At 37.6% G+C, this 20,989-nt stretch overlaps 2 protein-coding genes across 13 annotated transcripts in view; both read right to left on the bottom strand.

Moving 5' to 3' along the window:
* Positions 1–14,549, bottom strand: part of LOC100028308 (phospholipid-transporting ATPase FetA-like) — a 266,846-nt gene extending 252,297 nt beyond the window's left edge. For all 7 annotated transcript variants that reach the window (XR_008913609.1, XM_056806042.1, XM_007498811.3 and 4 more), the window contains exons 1-2: positions 14,449–14,549; positions 9,392–9,616 (exon numbers count right to left, since the gene is read on the bottom strand). The gene's annotated coding sequence lies outside the window, so the exon portion shown is untranslated. The remainder of the gene's footprint in view (positions 1–9,391; positions 9,617–14,448) is intronic.
* Positions 14,550–18,019: 3,470 nt separating this feature from the next.
* Positions 18,020–20,989, bottom strand: part of UNC13B (unc-13 homolog B) — a 372,543-nt gene continuing 369,573 nt past the window's right edge. For all 6 annotated transcript variants that reach the window (XM_056806040.1, XM_056806038.1, XM_056806041.1 and 3 more), the window contains 3 exons: positions 20,301–20,393; positions 19,761–19,920; positions 18,020–19,618 (listed from right to left, as the gene is read on the bottom strand). In XM_056806040.1, the coding sequence (XP_056662018.1) occupies positions 19,333–19,618; positions 19,761–19,920; positions 20,301–20,393 (539 nt within the window). In that variant the 3' untranslated portion in view covers positions 18,020–19,332. The remainder of the gene's footprint in view (positions 19,619–19,760; positions 19,921–20,300; positions 20,394–20,989) is intronic.

The raw sequence follows: 20,989 nt of genomic DNA, 5'->3' as shown, positions 1-20,989 counted from the left end.
CTACATCTCAAAATCCCTCTTTATCATCCTCCATCTCTTCTCCTTTGCTCTAGTATTTGATAAAGATTCCTCTGATTATGGTCTTGATCCTAGCCTCTCCTATCTCCTCTGGTTTACCACATCAATCATTTCTTCTTTCTTTAAATCACAAATCTCTCATTACATACCAAATTCTTCCCCTAACACATACTAATATGCTCGGGTCTCCTCCAGCAATGAAAAACCTTCACTCCACCCTTAATGTTTTGCCAAGCCTTAGACTTGGATCATTTCCACCATCCATTGCTTTTGCTCATACACACATATGGGAGAAAATCAGGCAACCAGTCTGACTGCACTAATTAGAAGTATATGTTAGAAGACTTTAATTGGACCCTCACTGACACAAGTGTGTAATGTAAATCTGTTACCCTAACCCTAAAAACTGCATTTCCCAGGAGCCCATTGATTTCCTGTACTTCCTGTAGGCAGAGGGATAAATTTAGCAGGTGTTCCTGGTATAGCCTCTTGGCTTCCTGTTGGCGACTGTTGTGGTAAACAGGGATTTTGAACAGGCTGATTAGCCATGGGCACATGGTTTTTGAAATTTTGTTACCTTTTTATTTCTTTATTTCTAATGATCATTAATAAATCTTTTTAATATAATATTTTAATTACTGGTGATTAATTTAAATTTTTATACAAGACAATCCTTTATAACTCTTTATCAACACATAATCTCACTCTACAGAAATTCTTCTAAACATTTTCATCTCTCCACAAACCTTCCATTTCTCCTCTTTTCCTTATCCCATCAGCTGATACCTTGCTTCATATTTTACTAAAAAAACTAAGGCCATTCAACAAGAGCTCCCTCTTCTTCTTCCCTCTTCATTTCTTATCACTCAGATGCCTATTACCATTCTTTACTTTCATTCCTGTCTCACATAATTCTAACCCCCAACTACCTGCACAAACAATTCCATTCCATTCTATCTGTTCCAATAGATTGCCTCCTCTGTTATCCCCACTCTCACTTATCTTCAATCTTTCTCTATCTACTGACTCCTTTCCTACTGTCCTCAAATAAACCTCTGTCTTCCATCTTCAAAAACTTCTCACTTGATCTTTCTATTCTCAATACCTATTATCCTACATCTCTTCTGCCCTTTGTGGCTAAAGTCCTTGAGAAAGTCATCCAAATAGGCCCCTCCACTTCCTCTCCTCACTCACTTAACACAATTTAGTTTACAACCTTATCATTCAACTGAAGCTGCTCTTTTCAAAGTTACCTATAGCCTAGATCTCCTAATAGCCAAATCTAACATCCTATTCTCAATCCTCATTTTTCGAGATCTCTCAGCCTTGGTAGAGAAATGAGTAGTGATTACTCTCTTTTCCTTAATACTTTCTTCTCTCTAGGTTTTTCGGACATCACTCTCTTCTGGTTTCCTCCTACCTATCAGATCACTCTTTCTCAGTCTCCATTGACGAGTATTCATCCAGTCATTCCCTCTCCAAGTAACTGCTTTCTCCAAGTTTATTGCCAATTTCTTAACTGTGTTTTTTCCTTAATCCTCATTCTATTTGACTCTCTCATTTCTGATAACTCCTCTTCCTACAGAGTTCTTATCCTTGATTTCCCTACCATGAAAGGTTCTTCTGACTGCTCTTTTCTCAACAAAATCAACTTTGTTGGACAACAGGTTCAACTTTTGGCTCTGACCTGTGTAACCATAGATAAGTCACTTAACTTCTTTGGATCTCAGTTATCTCATTTGTAAGATGAAGGGCTTGGATTGGATGAGTTTGATTCCCAAAGGGCTTTGACCTGCACCCTCTTTTTTCTTTATACTACTACACTAAGTGATCTCATCAGTTCTTATGGATCTAATTATCATCTCTAAGCTAATAATTCTGAAGCTTACCTATTTAGCCCTATAACCTCTCTGCAGAACCCCAATCATGAATTTCCAACTACCTTTCAGAAATCTTGAACTGGATGCCCAATATACATCTTAAACTCAACAAGTCCAAAACTGAAATTGCTACTCCTCCTTCCAAAAACTTCTAACTTTCCCTATTAGCATGTAGAGTACTACCATCTTCCCAGTCCTGCCAGGCTTGCAACCTGGGTGTCATCCTTGACTCCTCACTACCTTTTACTTCCTATATCCAATCTATTACCAAAGCCTATTGATTTCACCTTTGTAATATCTCTTGAATAAGTTCCTGTTCCCTTATTGCCACTGCTCTAGTACAGGCCCTCATCTCCCCACACTTCAACTACTGCAATAACCTTCTGGTGGGGCTGTCTTCCACAAGTCTTTGCCCACTCTAGTCCCAACCTTCATTCAGCTTCCAAAGTGATTTTCCTAAAGTGAAGATCCAATCATGTCATCCCACTATTCAATAAAATCCAGAGGCTTCCTATCACCCCTGCAAGATCAAATACAAAATCCTGTTTGTTATATACTAGTCCTCACCTCTACTCCACAACTTTCTAGTTCTCTTATACCTACATCTTGCCATGTACTCTTCAGTCCAGTGACAATGATCTCCTGATACTCCATCCCTCAGCTCTGGACATTCTGGTTGTCCTCCATGCCTAGAATGTTCTCTCTTCTCATCTCTACCTCCTGGCTTTCTTAGCTACCATTAAGCTCCAACTAAAATCTCATCTTCTACAGAAAGTTTTCCCCAAACCCTCTTAATTCTAATTCCTTCCCTATCTTAATTATTTTCTATTTATCCTGTATTTAGGTTCTGAGGGTAGTTTTTTCATCTGAAAAATGAGGGGCTTAGACTGGATGAATTGGTCCCTATTCCCTCAAAATCTATGACCATATGACCAGTAAGATCCAATTGTTTGATAAATATTGGTTCTACTACATCCAAAGTATCTAAGAAACAGCTAGTAACACGTATTAAAACTCAAAATCTGAGAGTACTATAAACTATGATGCAATGAAAGATCTCTTCCATTATGTACAGAATATAAAATGGCCCGTGCTATATCCTCCAAGGTCAAGCCTGTCAGACAAAAAGCAAAGCATTTTAAATTGGGCAGAGAAGGGATAGGATAATAGTGGAGGAATGAAAACAAAACAAACAAGAATGACTCTTCTAACAGCACTGTCTTAGGAAGCCATTATATTTTCTGAAAGAAAATAATGTTTAATGTCACACTACCAAAAAACTTTACTGTTCTGTACTATCTTAGTGCAACTTTGGACAACAAATTCCAACATATTGCAGTTACCTTGTTCCCATTTCTGAGAACACATAGATTTGAAACATTTTATCCTTACCTTTGGCTAAAGATAGGTATGAGGTCTTTGTTTAAAGCATCTTCAAAATTAAATCACTTACCTTGATGATCTTTAATCAGGATGTTCCTTTTATCACTCTCTTAAAGAAAATTCTACAAAGACTACCCCCAAGTATGACAAAGTGCCATAAAGAAAGCTAGAGTGGAAAATTTTTATAAGATACTTGGTTCCCAGAGTTTAAATTGCCCAACTTTGGGATTTTTTTCCACTTTTTAAGCAAATATAATCATAGACCAGGTCAAATGGAGATCCTTTTCATGTAATGGAAATGTTCTCAAATGTCCAAAATTAGAGGTAGCTTCTCATTGGGTCTCGTGAGGTACAGCTCTATGATGATTCCTCATAGAAAATATCTGGCTTATTTCCTGGTTTTGTGGGTAAATGTGGTACAGTATAGCACTGAGCAAACAAAACTACTAATCATAAGACTTCAGGTGTTATGCAGATATGAGTTGGGTATTTACCTAATTTTGTAGAAGTATTTTACTTAAGAGAAGCAACACCTACAAGTTAAACATAAAATCATCCAACTGAGGGTCTGAGGTATTACCTCAAAAAACCTTATTTCAATAAAGAACATTTTAAAAAAGGGTTTCTTGGGTACAAATGGAAAACTATGAGTAAATATTGAATGCTGAAAATAACATAAACTGATGCTTTAAGAGACTAACTCTTAAATTTGGCATTGGGTCAGTTGGGAATCCACTGCTCTTCACTCCAAAATGGCCTTTCATACTTTTGGTTATTTAGTTGTGCCCAACTCTTCATGACCCCATCTGGAGTTTTCTTGGCAAAGATACTGGAGCAGTTTGCTTTTTCTTCTCCAGCTCATTTTACAGATGAGGAACTGAGGCAAACGAGGTTTAATGAGTTGCCCACGGGTCACACAGCTGGTAAGTGTCTGTGATCAAATTTGAACTGATGAAGATGAGTATTCCTGGTTCTAGGCTTGGGCTTTATCCACTGTGCCACTTAACTGCCCTTAAATTGATGTAGTAATAGAAATTATTCTCCTGGTTCTGCCCATTTTACTCTGCATTAGGTCTTACAGATCTTCCCAGTTCACCCTGAAACTATCTATTTAGCCATTCTTATGTTAAAATAATATTCCATTATATTCATATACCATAATTTTGCTTAGCCATTCCCTAATTGGTGGTTTCCCCTTTATAGTTTTTTGCTACAATGAAAAAAGCTGCCATAAATATATTTGTACATGTGGATAGGTCCTTTTTCCCTTTCTTTGATTTCTTTGGTTTATAGTATGTTTTCCAGAATAGCTGGACCAATTCACAGCTCCAACAGCATGTTGTTATACTTGTTTTAATGAAACACCTTAAATAATTGTCATTTTTTCTTTTATCATCTTAGCAAATCTAATGGCTATGAGATAGACTCTCAGAACTGCTTTAATTTGTAGTTTCCTTAATTATTAATTATTTTAGTCATTTTTAAATGTTGTTAATAACTTGGATTTTTTTCCATTGAAAACTGCCTGTTGCTATAGTTTGGCTTGATTTTTTGTACGATTGATTTAGCTCCTTATAAATCTGAGATATTAGACCTTTCTCAGAGGTTTATATTATAAGAATTTTTTCCCAATTTGTTGCTTCCCTTTTAATTTTGGTTGCATTGGTTTTGTTTGTAGAGAAATTTTTTAATTTAATATAATCAAAATTATTCATGTTATATTTTGTAGTGTTCTCTTTCTCCTGCTTGGTCTTAAATTCCTTCCTTTCCCACAGATCTGATAGGCATACTCTTCTATGTTCACATAATTTACTTATAGTTTCCTTCTTTATTTCAAGTCATTTACCCATTCTGAATTAATCTTGGTATGGGGTATAAGATCTTGATCTAAACCTAATTTCTCCCTTACTATTTTCCAAATCTCCCAGCAGTTTTTGTTAAATAGTGGGTTCTTATCCCAAAAGCTGGGATCTCTGGGTTTATCAAATACTATCTTTCTACTGTCATTTACCCCAAGTCTATTCCATTAATCCACCTTTCTTTCTCTAAAACAGTACCACATTGTTTTGATGATCCCTGCTTTACAGTATAGTTTGATATCTGTTAACACTAGGCCTCCATCTTTCACATTTTTTTTCATTAGTTCCCTTGATATTCTTGATCTTTTGTTCTTCTAGATGAACTTTGTAATAACTTTTTCTAATTCTATAAAATAATTTTTGGTAGTTTGATAGGTATAACATAAAGTATTTTGTAGTTGTTAGTTCCTGTGTATATATTCATATGTAGACTACTATATACTTTATATATTCTGTAGTCATTTGAATGGAATTGTTTTTTGCTGGGTTTTGTTAACAATATGTAAAATGTTGATAATTTATGTGGATTTGCTTAATATGTTACAATATTGCTTTAGTTATGTCAATTAATTTTTAGTTGATTCTTTACAGTTTTTAAAGAAACCATTATCATCTACAAAAGATAATAATTTGACTTCTCCTTTATTTGTTCAGTTATGTCTTACTCTTCATGGAGAGGCTGGCAATTCCCTTCCCCAGCTCATTTTATAGATAAGGAAACTGAGGCCAAAAGAGCTAAGTGACTTGCCCAGAATGATACAGGCAGTGTCAGAGGTTAGATTTGAACTGAGGAAGATGAGTCTTTCTCATTCTAGGTCTGGCACTCTATTAACTACATAATCTAGTTGCCCTTTCTATATATGATTATTCTCTAAATGTCTTTTTTTCCTGTCTTACTGCCCTAGTGAGCATTTCTAGCATTATATATCACATAATAATGGTAATAACTTGAAATCCTTGCTTTACTCTCTGATCTTACTGGAATACACAAACACAAACATACATATACATATATACATATATGTATTTCTGCCCTTTGGTTTTAGATATATACTATATTTTTAAAAATATGCATCTATCCATTTTAGTATTTTTTAACAGAAATAACTGTACTTTGTCAAAGGCTTTTTCACCATTTATTGATAAATGATTTCATAAGTATTGCTATTAATGTGGTATATTATATGTGCAGTTTAATACTGAACAAATCCTGAATTCCCTGTATAAATCCAATCTGGATATAGTATATAATTTTTCGATATGTTGCTATAGTTTCTTGGCAAATATTTTATTTAAAATCTCTAGGGCAACTCAGGTTAAGGATTGTTTCTCTCTTGATCTGAACTTTGTAGACCCTCAACGTGGTTTGGCTCTGAGTGACATAAATAAAGGTTTACCACTCTTGGATGGAGCTATAATAGACAGTTGCTATCTCTAGTCCATTTCCTAGTTGGAAGGCTCTGAGAATCAAAGACAGAACTGCAGCCTCACCTCTGGTGCTATTTCTCCTAGTTAGTTTCCAGATTTCAGCCCCAGTTTTTAGACTGAATCTATAGTACCATTCCAAGGTTAGAGCAACAGAACTATAGATCTGCCCTTGATATGACCGCCCTTCCTGGGTACACAACCACAGGCTCCAAATTCTACCCATGCTGGATCTGACCAGGTTCCAGGATTAGAGTGACCTAACTAGCTGGCTAGTTGGCTCCTAGTCATGTTCCTTGTTCCATCTATAGATGGGAAGCAAACAGAACAGATCTGACTCTGGCATACACACCTTCAGACACTATCCTCTTTCATTTTTCCTTGAGCAAATTCAAACTCAATTGCAGTATGCATGTCTATTCTCTCTTCTAGAGGTAGAGTTGTCTTACTAGCCACATTCTGTCCTCCTTGAGATTTCTTCTCAATTTAACTGTATTTATTCACTGTATTGGAATCATTTTTTCTTTACTCATTTCTACCATTTTCTGTAGGTTTTCTATGACATTTTGCCTGGTGAGGTTTTTTTCCCCCCTTTTCCTCTAGCTTTATTTTATTGTCAGTGTTCTAATATGCATATATAAGCAGAATCAGGAGAACATTGTACATAGTAACAGCAATATTGTGGAATGATCAACTGTGATAAACTTAGCTACTCTCAGCAATATAATGATCCAGTTCAATTATGAGGGGCTTATAACAAAGAATGTTATCCACCTCCAAAGAAAGAACTATTAGACTAGGAATACAGATCAAAGAATGTGATTTTTCACTTTAGTTTATTTGTTTTTTTGTTTTGGGGTTTTGGTTTTATACGATTACTTTCTTATAAAAATGATCAATATGAAAATATATTTTGCATGCTAATACATATATAACCAGATTGAATTGCTTGCTAGCTCCAGGAATGGGGAGGGGAGGGAGAATGGAAGAAAATTTGGATTATATAAGTTCAGAAAACTTATGGGGAACTTTGTTTACATGTAATTGATAAAATAGCTTCATGGTTAAAAAAAAAAAGATGCTTAAGTCTTTTTTAAAGCATTATAGGAAAGCTGGGCATACTCACAACCACTTTCTTTGCCAACTTGCTAAAATTTTCCTTACTGTCTGTCATATTTAGTTTATCCCTAAATTGTTCTTCTCACTTCCAAGTGCAAGGTGCTTCCACTAGACACTATGGTTTGGAGAAATACTGCTACCAATTTAGCAATGAGAACTTCTCATCTTTCAACCTTTTAAAATTCTGAAGCTCATTACCTGATCAACAGCAATGGGAAAGGAAAGAAACTTGTCTCCTCTCCTTTGATTTTATCCATGCCCTAGCAATTCTCTTAACAAGAGGCCTTCCCTGAAGAAACATTCACCAAACTGGCTTATTGCTGAATTCCAATTCTTTACTGGCTTGGAGTGCTATCATAGGTCCAGAAGTGTGTCTGATTATTTCTGCCTATCGCAAGATATTTTGTGTGTGGAACTATCTGTTTTATCTAATGACCAAAGCGCTTCACTGCTTCCAAACTGGTTAGAACTTGTTACTCAGTTTATATTTCAATTGATTTATTCAATTGATAAATCTGTGTTAATTAATTAATTTAATTCAACTGATTTATCCAATTGATAAATCTGTATAATTAATTAATTGATTGGGTTGGAATAAAAATCCCCACCTATACACTTACATATGGACACATTGTCTCCCTCAACTGAATGTGAGCTTAATAAAGACAAAGACTGTTTCATTTTTGTCTTTGTAGGTCCAATGCCTTGCAATCAACCAAACAACCATGTCCCAAGTACCATAATGGGTTCTAATAATACAAAGAAGAAAAAAAACAAGTCTCTCTCTTTGAATAGCTTACATTCTAAAGAGGGAAAAGGTGAATGTGATTATGAAAATACAAGATTCATACAGAGTGGTTGGAAGGTAATCTTAAAAGGTGAAAGCACTAGCAGCTATGTGACCTTCAGTCAGTTGCTTAATTTGTCATATAGTTTTTAAGACTATAAATTAACAAACCAGTAATTTATCTGGATCATTTAAGAAAGTCTCCACCCCATGAGTTCACATACTGCTGTAAGCAGAGGTCTGAAACAAAGTATCCATGTATTTTGATTTTTAACTTAATAAATTAAGCATAAACTCAAATCTGCCAAAGTCATATAATAGCTAAAAGAAAGAAAAGGATTAAGAGCTTCCATACATATTACAAGGAGAATTTTTGAATCAGAGACATTCACCTATCTTCCTTTTTATCAATTCCTTCTAAAGCCAACCAATTTTGAAAAAAAAATTGGGCTTCCCCGCTAGCTAGTGCTCAGGTGTGAATTAAGGCAATACTATTTCACTATAAAAATATTCATTCCCCTCAAGGGAATACTGGATGCCCTCAGACTGAAGTTCTGACCATAAAATTTGTTTCCTATGTCCTTAGAATGCAGAGTTCTGGTTGCTGATCTAATTTTTCCTTAGCACTGCTAAAAGAAGCAAATAGTATTATTTCAGTAAACCTAAACAGTCACAGAATCTCTCAATCAAAAATTCTCCTTGTGATATGTATGGAAACTCTTAATCCTTTTCTTTCTTTTAGCTATTATGTATTTTATATATATATATATATGTATATGTATGTGTGTGTATATATATGTATATGTATATGTATATGTATATGTGTATGTATATGTATATGTATATGTATATATATATTCACTGAAGCAACTTAAAAATACATCCTCCATCAGCTACTCTTCAAATGCCACAGCACCTACCTTAGCGCTTGGAAGCTCTTCTGGGAAATTTTGTTGTGACTAAGGAAACACTAAAAACGCCATCTTTATCTCCAATTCTTGAATGATATCTCAATTGAATGAAATTTTAAGCAAGAGCCTGGAAAGGAGAGTTTTGTTTCTGTGTCTGGTGAAAGTCTACATTGCTAGGATTTTTATCTTTTATCTTTTATGCAGCAATCTCTGGTCCTCTTTGCTCTGTGATACCTGTCAATGGGAAGACATAAACCAGAGAAAGAAATGGGGGCTAAATGAACAAGCAAGAACAAGATTAAATTCTGGAAAAAGGAGTAAACCTGCTCCCAACTTCCCCCTCTCTTTATGTGAATAATTATAATATGAAAGTATTTATAATATGAAGTAAAAATATAAAAATTTAATATATAATGGGGTTATATATTATACATATAAATATGTAATTTATAATATGAAAATAATGTATAATAATGAATAATATTTATATGACATTTCAATTTTCAGGGCACTTTTACTTACATTATACTATTTGATCTCCACATCAAAATGTAAAATAGGAAATACTGATATTTCCCCATTTTACAAATGGGAAAATTTGGTTTCTGAGAGTTTAAATGAAGCAAACTAGAATAACAAACAAAAAAAAACCCCTCAATGTATAGTTGAAGGAATTTGCTTTGATTTCTAGAGGGCTCTTTTCTCTTCTTGAAGACATTTTTAAACATTTCTTTTATATTTAATTTCATGTTATTAAAAGAAATCCATAGCGTTGGGGCTCTCAATAAACTAAATAATGAGATTCATATTTAAGTATTTAAGCAACATCTCATTTCACCACGTAGATCAATTTCATTGATACAGAGAACTCCTATATGAAGAAGTTCCCTCTACAAATGTAGGTTGGCACCTTTTCTGTAACTTATAGTCTTAGAGAGTTGCCTTTAGCCCTGAGAAATTAAAGTGATATTCCCAGATCCCACAGCCATTATCTACCAAGATGCAGGAATTGCACCTTGGTCTGGCCTTGAGGCCAGTTTTGGATCCTTTCTATTATGCTTCCTCTCGAGCACAGAGAAAACATATACAAAATGGATACAAAGTAGTTTTAGGAGGAAAGCAATAATTTGGGGAAAAAGGAAAGACCTGTTTCAGCTGAGTTGTAAAAGGAAATCATATATTCTAAGAGAAGGAAGTAAAGAGGGAGAGCATTCTAGGCACAGGAAATAGCCAATATGAAAATATGGTAAGAGGAGATAAATATATCAGGTACCATCCCTGGGCCTGGCACTACAAAAAGAAGACAAAGTCCTTGCCTTCAAGGAGCTAGAAATAGAAAGTTATAAGTGAGGAACAAGTCCAGATGGATAACCAAGTATATAAAGGGGAGTGGTGTTTAAGAAAAATGGAAAAGAAAGGTTCATGTTATGAAAAGTTCAAATGCCAGGCAATGGAACTTATATATGATTCTAGAAGTAATAGTTTACTTCTTTACAAATAAGAAAGTGATGTGGTCAGACCTATCTTTCAGAAAAATCGTTTTGTAAGTTGTGTTCTACACTCATACAAAAATAAATTGAAATGGGGGAAGATTTAAGATAGAAGAACCCAAATAGAAAGCTACTGCTACAACATCAAGAAGCGAAGAGACAAAATCTGGGGAAAATGACATGAACTGATACAAAGTAAAGTGAGCAAAATAGAACACTGTACACGGTGACAGCAATATTTTTTGACAAACAACTATGAATCACCTAGTTATTCTCAATAATGCAATGATCCAAGACAATTCCAGAGAATCATTATGAAAAATGCCATCTGCTCTTCAAGGAGGAACTGATGAAGTTTGAATGCAGACTGAAACATAACTATATTTTATTTTCTTTCTAGTTCTTTTTTTCATTTTAGATCTCTTCCACAAAATGACTAATATGGAAAAATGTTTCATATGGTTGCACATGTAAAATCTATATCAGATCATTTATTGTTTTGAGGGGGGAAGGATGGAGATGCATGGTGGAAAGGAGGGAGAGTATTTGGAATTCAAAACTTTAAAAAAATGAATGTTAAAATTGTCTTTATGTGTAATTGTGGAAATATAAAATGATATTTTTTTAAAAGAGGTGAAGTGAACTAATGTGTGAAGAAAGAAGGGGTCAGATGCATCAGATAATGTAGTTGGTAATGATAAGATATGGCAACTGAATGGATATATGAAGTAAGCACAGAGTAAGGAGTTAATAACATTAAGATTGTGAACATAGGTTCAAATGGATGTGAAGTACAAGGATGGGAGTACCTCTGACAATAAAAGGGAAATTTGGAAGAGGAGTAGCTTTTGGAAGAAAAATAATGTCCCTAATTTGGACATGTTGAATTTGAGGTACATATGGAACTTCCATTTGAAAATGACTAATAGGCACTTGCTAATAGGCACTGATGAAGAAAGAAAACTAAAGCTTAATATCTCAATCTGGGTATTATTTGCTTACAGATTAAAATTAAACCTATAGGAATTGATAAAGTCATTAAATGAGAAACTTTAAAGAGAACAGGAAGTTCAGGAGACAGCAGATTGATAAAAATCCAGAGAGTATAAAGCAGGAAATGATGATGAACAATGTTTAAAGGTTTTGAGAGGTCAAGAAGAATGAAAAATAAAGAGACCATTAGTTTTATCAGTTTAAAAATAATTGTTAACTTTGAAGAAAAGACTTTTAATTGAGCAATGAAGTTAGAAGCCAGACTTCAGAGTGCTTAAATGAGAATGAGGAAAGGAAGATGACTTTTTCATGGAGTTTGGGTTGAAAAGGGGAAAGAGATATAAGAAACTAACAAGAATGGTAAAATCTATAGTTGTTTTTGTTTTTTTTTTTAAGTATGGGGAAGATTTGGGCAAAACTGTAAGTATGGAAGGAACCAATAGTTGAATAAGGACTGCAAGTTGGAGGAGGGATGACTATGGAGCAATCTGCAGAAGATAGGAAGGAAAGAGATCCAGGGTACAAAATAGTAGGACTGGATTTTACAAAAAGAAAATGCAAATTTTCAATGGAGTTTGGAACAAAGGAGGAAATAGTGGATGAGGTCAAGCAGTTGTAAGATGAAAAGTTGTGAGATAAGGAGTTAGGGAGAAGAGTTTGTTTCTTACGGTCCTAGATATTTGATTTCTTCCCTCTCCCTTACTTCATTCCATATTCAATGAATTACCAAAACTCAAAGATTCTACCTCCTTAATTGTAATGATTTTCTTTTTTTTAAACCTTGTTGGTTCAAGTTTTTCCTCTCTAATTTATCCTCCATACAGCTGCCAAAATAATATTGGGATGGAACAAGTCTGACCATGTTTTTTTCCTGCTCAGAAATTTTTAGATCACTATTGCCTCTAGCATTAAGTAAAGGTAAAAATGACAAGATTTTTAAAAAATGGGTGTTGTAGGGTGACTGTGAGTGAGGAATGGATTAATATTGCAGTTTCTAGCCTGGATGACTTGGGAAGATGGTGGTATCCTCAACAGTAATTATACAGCTGGGAATAGGGGAAGATTTTAGGGGAAAAATAAAGAATTCTATTTTGGATGTGCTGTTTTTGAGGTACCTAAAGGACATCCAATTCAAATATCCAAAAGGCAGATGCAAGCCTAGAGTTGAAGAAAGACTCAAGTTGGAAACAAATATCTAGGAATCATCTGCAAGATCATTAATGTATATATACATACATATATAGATATGTGTCTATATTTATAAGCTATCATTATTTTTCCAACTGTCAAGTTGACAAATAGGAAATAAAAAGCACTTGCTAAGGACCAAAGAAACAATATATTTCAAATTAATGGAAAATGTGGGATTTTTAGAACTTGTATTCTAATTGTTTTTTCATTTTGTGGAATTTTCCACGTCACCATTAAAAACATATTCTTACTCTCATCCAAAAGCAATTTATTAGCACTTTGACTGGTCTTTACATATGTCTCTCCAAAGCCTCTGTTGCCATTTTGACCTTAACCTTAGTGCAGGATATCATTCACATTCAAGAGTCTTTAAAATTTACAAGTTCTTTTATGTGGAAGGATGGGGAAAATCATAACCAAGAACATAATTACTACCTCATATCATAAATCATTTACACATTCACTCCGAATACCAGAATCTGTCATGTCTTTGATTCTCTACAAAAGGGAAGCTCAATATACGTTTACTTTTAAGGGAAGCTAAAAGTGTTTTGTAGTTAGAATACTACTCCCCCCCAAAAAAAACAGATGAGGTAATCTTTCTAAAATAGGTGGGTTTCACCTTTTTCACCCATAGTAAAAAGTGCACTGGATTTGGAGTCAGAAGGCAAGGTATGAATCCTGATTCAGCTATTTGCCACTGCTGTGACTTTGAACACCTGGCCTCTCAATTTATTCCCCGATCAAAATTTCCAGACAGCTTTCTCTACTTGGTTACTTTTTAAGTTTAACTACTTATATTCTGTCCCAGAAATCAGATTATGTGCAAAGTCTCTTCCACTCTAAAACCTATAATCATATTCTTTGAAACAGATCACACCCATCTTGGTACCACCACACCTCACAGAGAGAAAAGATGGCACCACAGGCTTGTAAAAGACTCAGGATCTTGGCGGTATAATATGCAAACTGTCTGGGGACATCTTGGCTGCCTTTGCTTGGGAGAATCATCTTGGAGAAAACTTGGGCCTGCAAATCTCTGTAATATAAAGACATTCCTAATTCTTAGCCAAATCATCACAGAGCAGTCTGCCCAAACATGAGCCACTGTGGTCCCCCAAGGCCTCCAGGGCCCTGGCTGCTGGCACAGGCTGTTGCTGCCCTAAAAGGCCCGGACTCGGAGGAGGTCATCACTTCCTGTGGTCTGTGAACAGGGCAGGAACCTCCCTGGGGAAAAGTCCCATCCTGAGCCGAGTCACTGAGGGGATGGGCCCCAGGGTATTCAGGATGAGATGGAGGGGTGTACTGGGGACGAAGCACCCCAACCCCCATCCCCAGCTACCTCGGTATCGGGGTTGTCAGGACCCTCCCAGGCAGGCACTCGTCACTCACCCGTCGCCAGCGACGTTTCCTAATTTCAGCCCAAATCCAGCTCTGGACAGTGACTTCCCGTCGCCCGCGACGTCTTCTCAGAATTCCCACCCAAACCAGGTTCAGTGCGCAAGCGCAGCTTCCACTGGCCCCACCCCCCCATATCCGACACCTGTGGAGTCCCACCCAAACCAGGCCCAGTGCGCAGGCGCGGTCTCCGGGGCTCCGCCTCTCCTCTCCGTTCTTCTGAATGTCCACCCAAAGCAAGTTTGTCCCCAACTGGCTCCTTCTTCCAGAAAAAGCTATCTACATCCTGTTTAACTTCAGTCTTCGTTTCATCATCTGTAAAATAAGGATACTCCCAACCAACGTTGAACCAAGACATTTAACTCCCCTTCTAAGTGTCCAATGTGAAAATAATTTTCTCCTCACTTTTGCCTCCTAGAGCTGAATCCAGTAGCTCTTTCAATGGTTTAACCCAATGCTATGGGAAGGCTTTCCTGAGTCCTGGTGCTCTTTTCTTTCTGGAATTATCTATATATTTATCTATGTAAATACTGCATCCTCCCAAATAAAGTAAGGTTAACGGCAGAAACTTGGAGTCCTGATAGATCTAGTGTCTTGGACACAGTTGCTGAATAACAAATGATTATTGAATGAACATAGTCATTAACCTTGAAGGTCAATTGCTGTTATGCTGGGAATCATCGGAGACAAAAAGAGGCATGGAAGACAAACCCTATCCTCAATTTTAAATTAGCGCCCCTTCTCTGGGTTTCCATGAGACCATCTAGTTTACTTTCCCCTAAAGAGTACTTTATCCTAATTCTGAAATCAGAAGACAAAATGATCTCTAAGGTCCCTTTGAATTTGAAATCTTTGATTTTCTGATCCTGGAACTAGAGCTGAAAGGGGCCGTAGGGTTTCACCCAGTTCAATCCTCTCATTTTCCTGATGAGAAAACAGAATACGCAACTACTATGTATCACACACAATTTGAACACAGGTACCAGTTGACTCCTAAAAATCTAGCCAGTGCAGTGGATAAAGTTGCTGGGACTGAAAATCAAAAAGACTCATCTCAAACACTTCCTAGCTGTGTAACTTTGGGAAAGTCAAATAATCCTGTTTGCTTCCATTTCCTCATCTGTAAAATGAACTAGAGAAGGAAATGGCAAACCAGTCCATTATCTTTGCCAAGAAAACCCCAAATAGTCACAAGAGTCAGACACAACTGAAAAAAAAATTGAAAAATTTAGTTGACTGCAGGCCTACCACTGCAATCTCCACTATACTTCCCTGCCTGTAAGAATACACCTAGAGAACCCAAAGCTCATTCCTGTGCATCTCACTCAACTTGTCCCCCAAGTCATAGCCAACTATATGTGCAAGATCCAAAAACAGATTCTTTCACCTACTCAAGCTGGATAGAATCCTTGGTCTACCCTTACCAAATTTTCCAGATCCTTATTGCTTGTTGGCAAATTTTCAAGTCCAACCTAAATCCTTCCTGCTCAAGGATGGGGAAGATACAAAGAAATAAAATTAAAAAGGAAATACTTAGCATATGTAGCTTATCTGATTTGTGGTTAGAGATTTTAATTTTTTTTTTTTTGGGTCTATCTCCAGTACTTGACAGGTAGTAGGCACTTATTAAATGCAATACTTAGTGATTATCAGGTCTTTTCCTGTTCAGTATGGATCAAATGATCCTAGACATAGAGCTGGCAAGGGACCTTAAAGGTCATCAGAGTCCAATCCCCTCTTTATAGAGGAAGAAACTGGCATTTATAGGTTGTGATTTTCCCAGGATCACATAGCTGGTAAAAGTCAGAGGCATGATTTGAACCAGTTTATAGTGTTTCCCAAGTCTAATGCTGTATCCACTAAACCAGTGATGTCAAACTCAAATAGAAATGACTCGTTGGGCAACACATTGACTTAGAAAACTACAAATCAATTTTATCGGTGTCATATTATATTTTTATATAATTTATAAAACATTTCCCAGTTATGTTTTTTTTTTCCTAAACCCTAAGCTTCTGCCTTAGTATCAAGTCTAAGCCAGAACAGCAAGGGTTAGGTGATCAGGGTTAAGTGATTTGCCCAGGGTCACAGAGCTAGGAAGTGTCTGAGGTCACATTTGAACCCAGATTCTCCTGTCTCCAGACCTGGTGCTCTATCCACTGTCCTATCCATCTAGTGTCTTCACCCACCTCCCCAACCCACTACATTTTAATCTAGTTCAGGCTGCCAGGCCCACTAACCCGGATTGAAATCTCTGTTCTGCATTATACTGCTCTTGGTATTCTTCTAAATAATGGGAGGGCCACATGTTTATTAGGATATTGTTTGGTGTAGCCAGCAATGGACTTGGAGGACAGAAAGGCCTTGATTTAAAAGTTGCCTCTAATATTAGTTTGGCCTTAATTTCTTTTTTTTTGTTTGTTTATTTAATTTGGAATATTTTTCCATGGTTCCATGATTCATGTTCTTTCCCTCCCCAACTCCCACCCCTTTCCCATAGCCAACAAGCAATTTCACTGGGTTTTATATGTCACTGATCAAGACCTTTTTCCATATTATTGATATTTGCACTAGGGTCATCGTTTAGGGTCTACATCTCCAATCATATCCCCATCAAACCACGTGATCAATCATGTTTTTCTTCTGCATTTCTCTTCCCACAGTTCTTTCTCTGGATGTGGATAGTGTTCTTTCTCATAAGTCACTCAGAATTGTTCTATATCATTGCATTGCTGCTAGTAGAGAAGCGTATTATTTTCTATTGTAACATAATGTATCAGTCTCTGTGTACAATGTTCTCCTGGTTCTGCTCCTCTCACTCTGCATCACTTCCTGGAGGTTGTTCCAGTCTCCATGGAATTCCTCCACTTTATTATTCCTTTGAGCACAATAGTATTCCATCACCAACATATACCACAATTTGTTCAGCCATTCTCCAATTGAAGGGCATCCCCTCATTTTCCAATTTTTTGCCACCACAAAGAGCGCAGCTATGAATATTCTTGTACAAGTCTTTTTCCTTATTATCTCTTTGGGGTACAAAACCAGCAGTGCTATGGCTGGATTAAAGGGCAGACAGACTTTTAAAGCCCTTTGGGCATAGTTCCAAATTGCTATCCAAAATGGTTGGATCAATTCACAACTCCACCCCTTAATTTCTTTATGTCTCAGTTCAGTAATCTGTAAAATGAGGATGATAAAAATAGCACCCACCTCACAGGATTGTGAAGATCAAGTGAAATCTATAACAAGAATTGTGCAAAGTTTATTTATTTTAAAACACTTATTGTCTGTCTAAGTTTTGATACTATTAGTTCCAAGGCAGAAGAGTGATAATGTGGGGTTAAATGACTTTTCACATAGCTAGGTGTTGTCTGAGGCCTGATTTGAACCCAGGATCTCCTATCTCCAGATCTAGTTCTCTATCAACTAAGCACCTATCTGGCCCTCCTTTGTAAACTGTAAATCATTATATTGAGCTGTGATTTTAAAATTAATAACCAACATGGTTTTCATGGCTTTAAGTATTTTTTTATTAAAAGAAAAAAACACCATACAAAAAAAATGCTGTTAAAAGATAATTTATTAAAGACTATCCTATAATCTCCTGCAACAATGGCACATACAATGATTAACAACAGCAAAAATGCCTTGGTTTCTTGTTTAGCATTTTGGGCAGTGTATCTGTAGACAACACCATGTTCCCAAGAATCCTAGAAGCATGCCAGGGTAATCCAAGTCCCACTTCATATAGCTGTTCAAGTGTCTAAAGAGAGTCCATACCAAAAAAAAAAAAGAATCCAAGAAGAGTCCTAGCCCTCCTGGCTAGGGCAAGAGGGACTGATTAGTCCGATTTATCAGTGACACCACCATCCAACTTATCAGTGGGATACTGCCATCTACAGAAGACAGATGGGGATGCGAATTCTTCCCTAATCCAACTCTGGCAGCCACTGGCTTATCTCAGGATCTAGCCCCCCCCCCCCCCCCAAAAAGAGCAATCTTCCCCTCCTACTTATTTTGGCCTGCTTCTGTTCCTATTCATAGCAGCAACCTGGGCTGGGCCAACCACCTACAGACACCATTCCAGGTTCCTAAGCACCATGTGAATCTGTTCTGATTGTGACACTTCAAAAAGTTCTGGAAACTCAATATTAAGGATCAAGGATAAAGGGCCACAGGATTTGCTCTTAGGCCAAGACCCAGGAGTGGGAACATAACTCATCCCTGGCAAGTTCTAGTTCTTAGTAACATACTTTTGTCCTTGGGGCTTAAGCAGCAAGATGAAAGCAACCTCTGCTCAGGCACTTCAGCTCTTGGTGACATCCTCAGGGTTACTAATAGAGTTTCCCTGGGCTAGGGGTATCAGGCACGTCTGTGGATTTAACCAACTATACCGCTAATCAAATATTCACTACCAACCATTCTAGATCCCCCTACTTTTTCATATGGGTGGTGGGGACACATTTAATAAGAGGCTGTGATGAAGAGAGAAGAGATAAGAAAAGAGGATGTGTAGGTAAATGGGGGGGGGGGGGAAGAGTGTGAGTGTAAGTTGAGACATCAATAGAGAGAATCCTTCAGGGAAGATTCTTGAGATCAACACAGATTTGTTTCTTATGGAAAATCCTTGGCTGGCCACCCTGGCATATTAGTCTCTGTGTCCCTGATTTACCCTCCCTTTCTAATTTCCTCCCTGTGAGATGGCTCTCTCACCTAGAATTTCTCCTGAAAAATCTGACATCACCTCTTGGCTACAGATGCTCAAAGGCTACTACACAGCTAACTTCCATGAGCCTGGCAGGGAGAAGAATGGGAATTTGATGATGTGAAGGAAGGCAGGCACAGTTGCCCAAGTTGGCACGTGGGATATCAAACTCAACTCCCCTCCTCTGAAGAGCGAGATTCTGATTTGAGCTTCACAAACTCTCGGGCCACTTCATCATTGCTTCTCTGAGACAGGATCCGGAGAATAGTTAGGCCTGTTTCATCCATGTGGACCTTCCGACCCAGGGGACACCAACATGCACAGCTACCTTTGGCTGCCATCTCTCTCAGTGGCATCACTGCCAGCCCCAGCACCCGATCCTCACGTGCAAAGCAGTAGTCTTTCACACATACTTGAAGTTCATAGGCATCTGGCCCTTCTTCATTCCCTAAGAGGCTATGAGCACAAGATAGTGGGGCCAAGTTAGCTGGGCAAATTCACTTTCCCACACAAACCAAACTTCTAATATCCTCAATTCCCACTTTTCCTCCCATCCCTAGGATATTTTTTGTCCCCTTAAAAAATATTCCCTACTCACAAGTGAAATGTCTCATTGTACTTGGGAGCCCAGTTGTTGCTCTTGGATTTGGTTGTGAACTTTCTTTTTCGGTCACTCTGGTGTGGGCCAACCATGGTCACCTCCACAAAAGGCCTGAACATGCCTGCTGTCTGCCACTTGAGGTCATTGGCAGCCACCACTATCCAGATGGAGAGAGCCCAATTAGAATCATATGATTACCTCCCCCTAGTCCATGCAACACACGCATCTCTCCCCTCCCCACCCTTGGGAGGGCCCAGTTGGCATTCCTCCTTGAGAAGCTCAGGAAGACATTCCAAGATATTAGGTAGGGTTAAACACCATGGATATTCTATACTTGGCCTTGGCCTAGTAACTCAGGAAGGAGAGTTCAGACTGAAAGGACCCTAGGAAATTTGGCAAACAATAAAGATTCCATGGGTGGAAAAGAAGGAACCCTTCTTTGAAGTTCCTCCTTTCCTCATTCTTCTAATGAGGACCCTTAGTCCCCTGTCACTGCCTCACCTCCCTCCCCATGAAGAGATCATCAGCCTTTCTCACCTTTCACTGTGACCTTGTGCTCCCCAGTTCCAGGATGTGTAAACAGATCCACTTGGATAGAGACCTCCCCCACTGGATCATCCACACCTGATCCTGTGAGGCAGACACATAAACCCCCCCAACCCTATCAGATGGTGGCCTGGGGGCTTAGTTAGCCCTGAAAAAGACCAGGATGCCTGAGAGTCTGGAGTGAGAGAAGTGTTTTAGCCAGTTCCCTTCCCACCCATCCCCAAAGCCAAGCAGAAATAATCTTGTAGCAGTCAGTTGGGAGTGTGTAATGCAGGAAAGGAAGGGGACAGTGAAGGTAAGGCTGATAATGCCAATCCCTATGTCCTCTTTTCCCCCTCTGGGAGGATAATTCCACATAGACAGGCTCCATTATTGCCTGCCCAGCTCTTCCTGATTTACCAGAATCTCGAATAGATTCTTGGCTTCTGGTACAGAATTCTCCTGAAAACACCACAGCAGAACAACCTATCCACTTCTGATGACAAGGCAGGGATACAGGAGGCTGGCTAGGCTGCAGGGAGGGCTAGAAAAGGATTTTTTATGTGAACACAAGACATCTCTAGAAAGCATTATTCAGAATTGTGAAATATTGAGTAAGATATGGAGAACCTTAAGGCCTTAAGGAGGATCTTCATCACTACTGACAACTGAAGGGAAGGGTAAATTTGGAAAGGGTTAAG

The sequence above is a fragment of the Monodelphis domestica genome, chromosome 7, assembly GCF_027887165.1.
Source record: "Monodelphis domestica isolate mMonDom1 chromosome 7, mMonDom1.pri, whole genome shotgun sequence".
Classification (NCBI taxonomy): Eukaryota; Metazoa; Chordata; class Mammalia; order Didelphimorphia; family Didelphidae; genus Monodelphis; species Monodelphis domestica.
The sequence above is the reverse complement of the archived record's forward strand: the minus strand, read 5'-3'. Positions and strand labels throughout refer to the sequence as shown.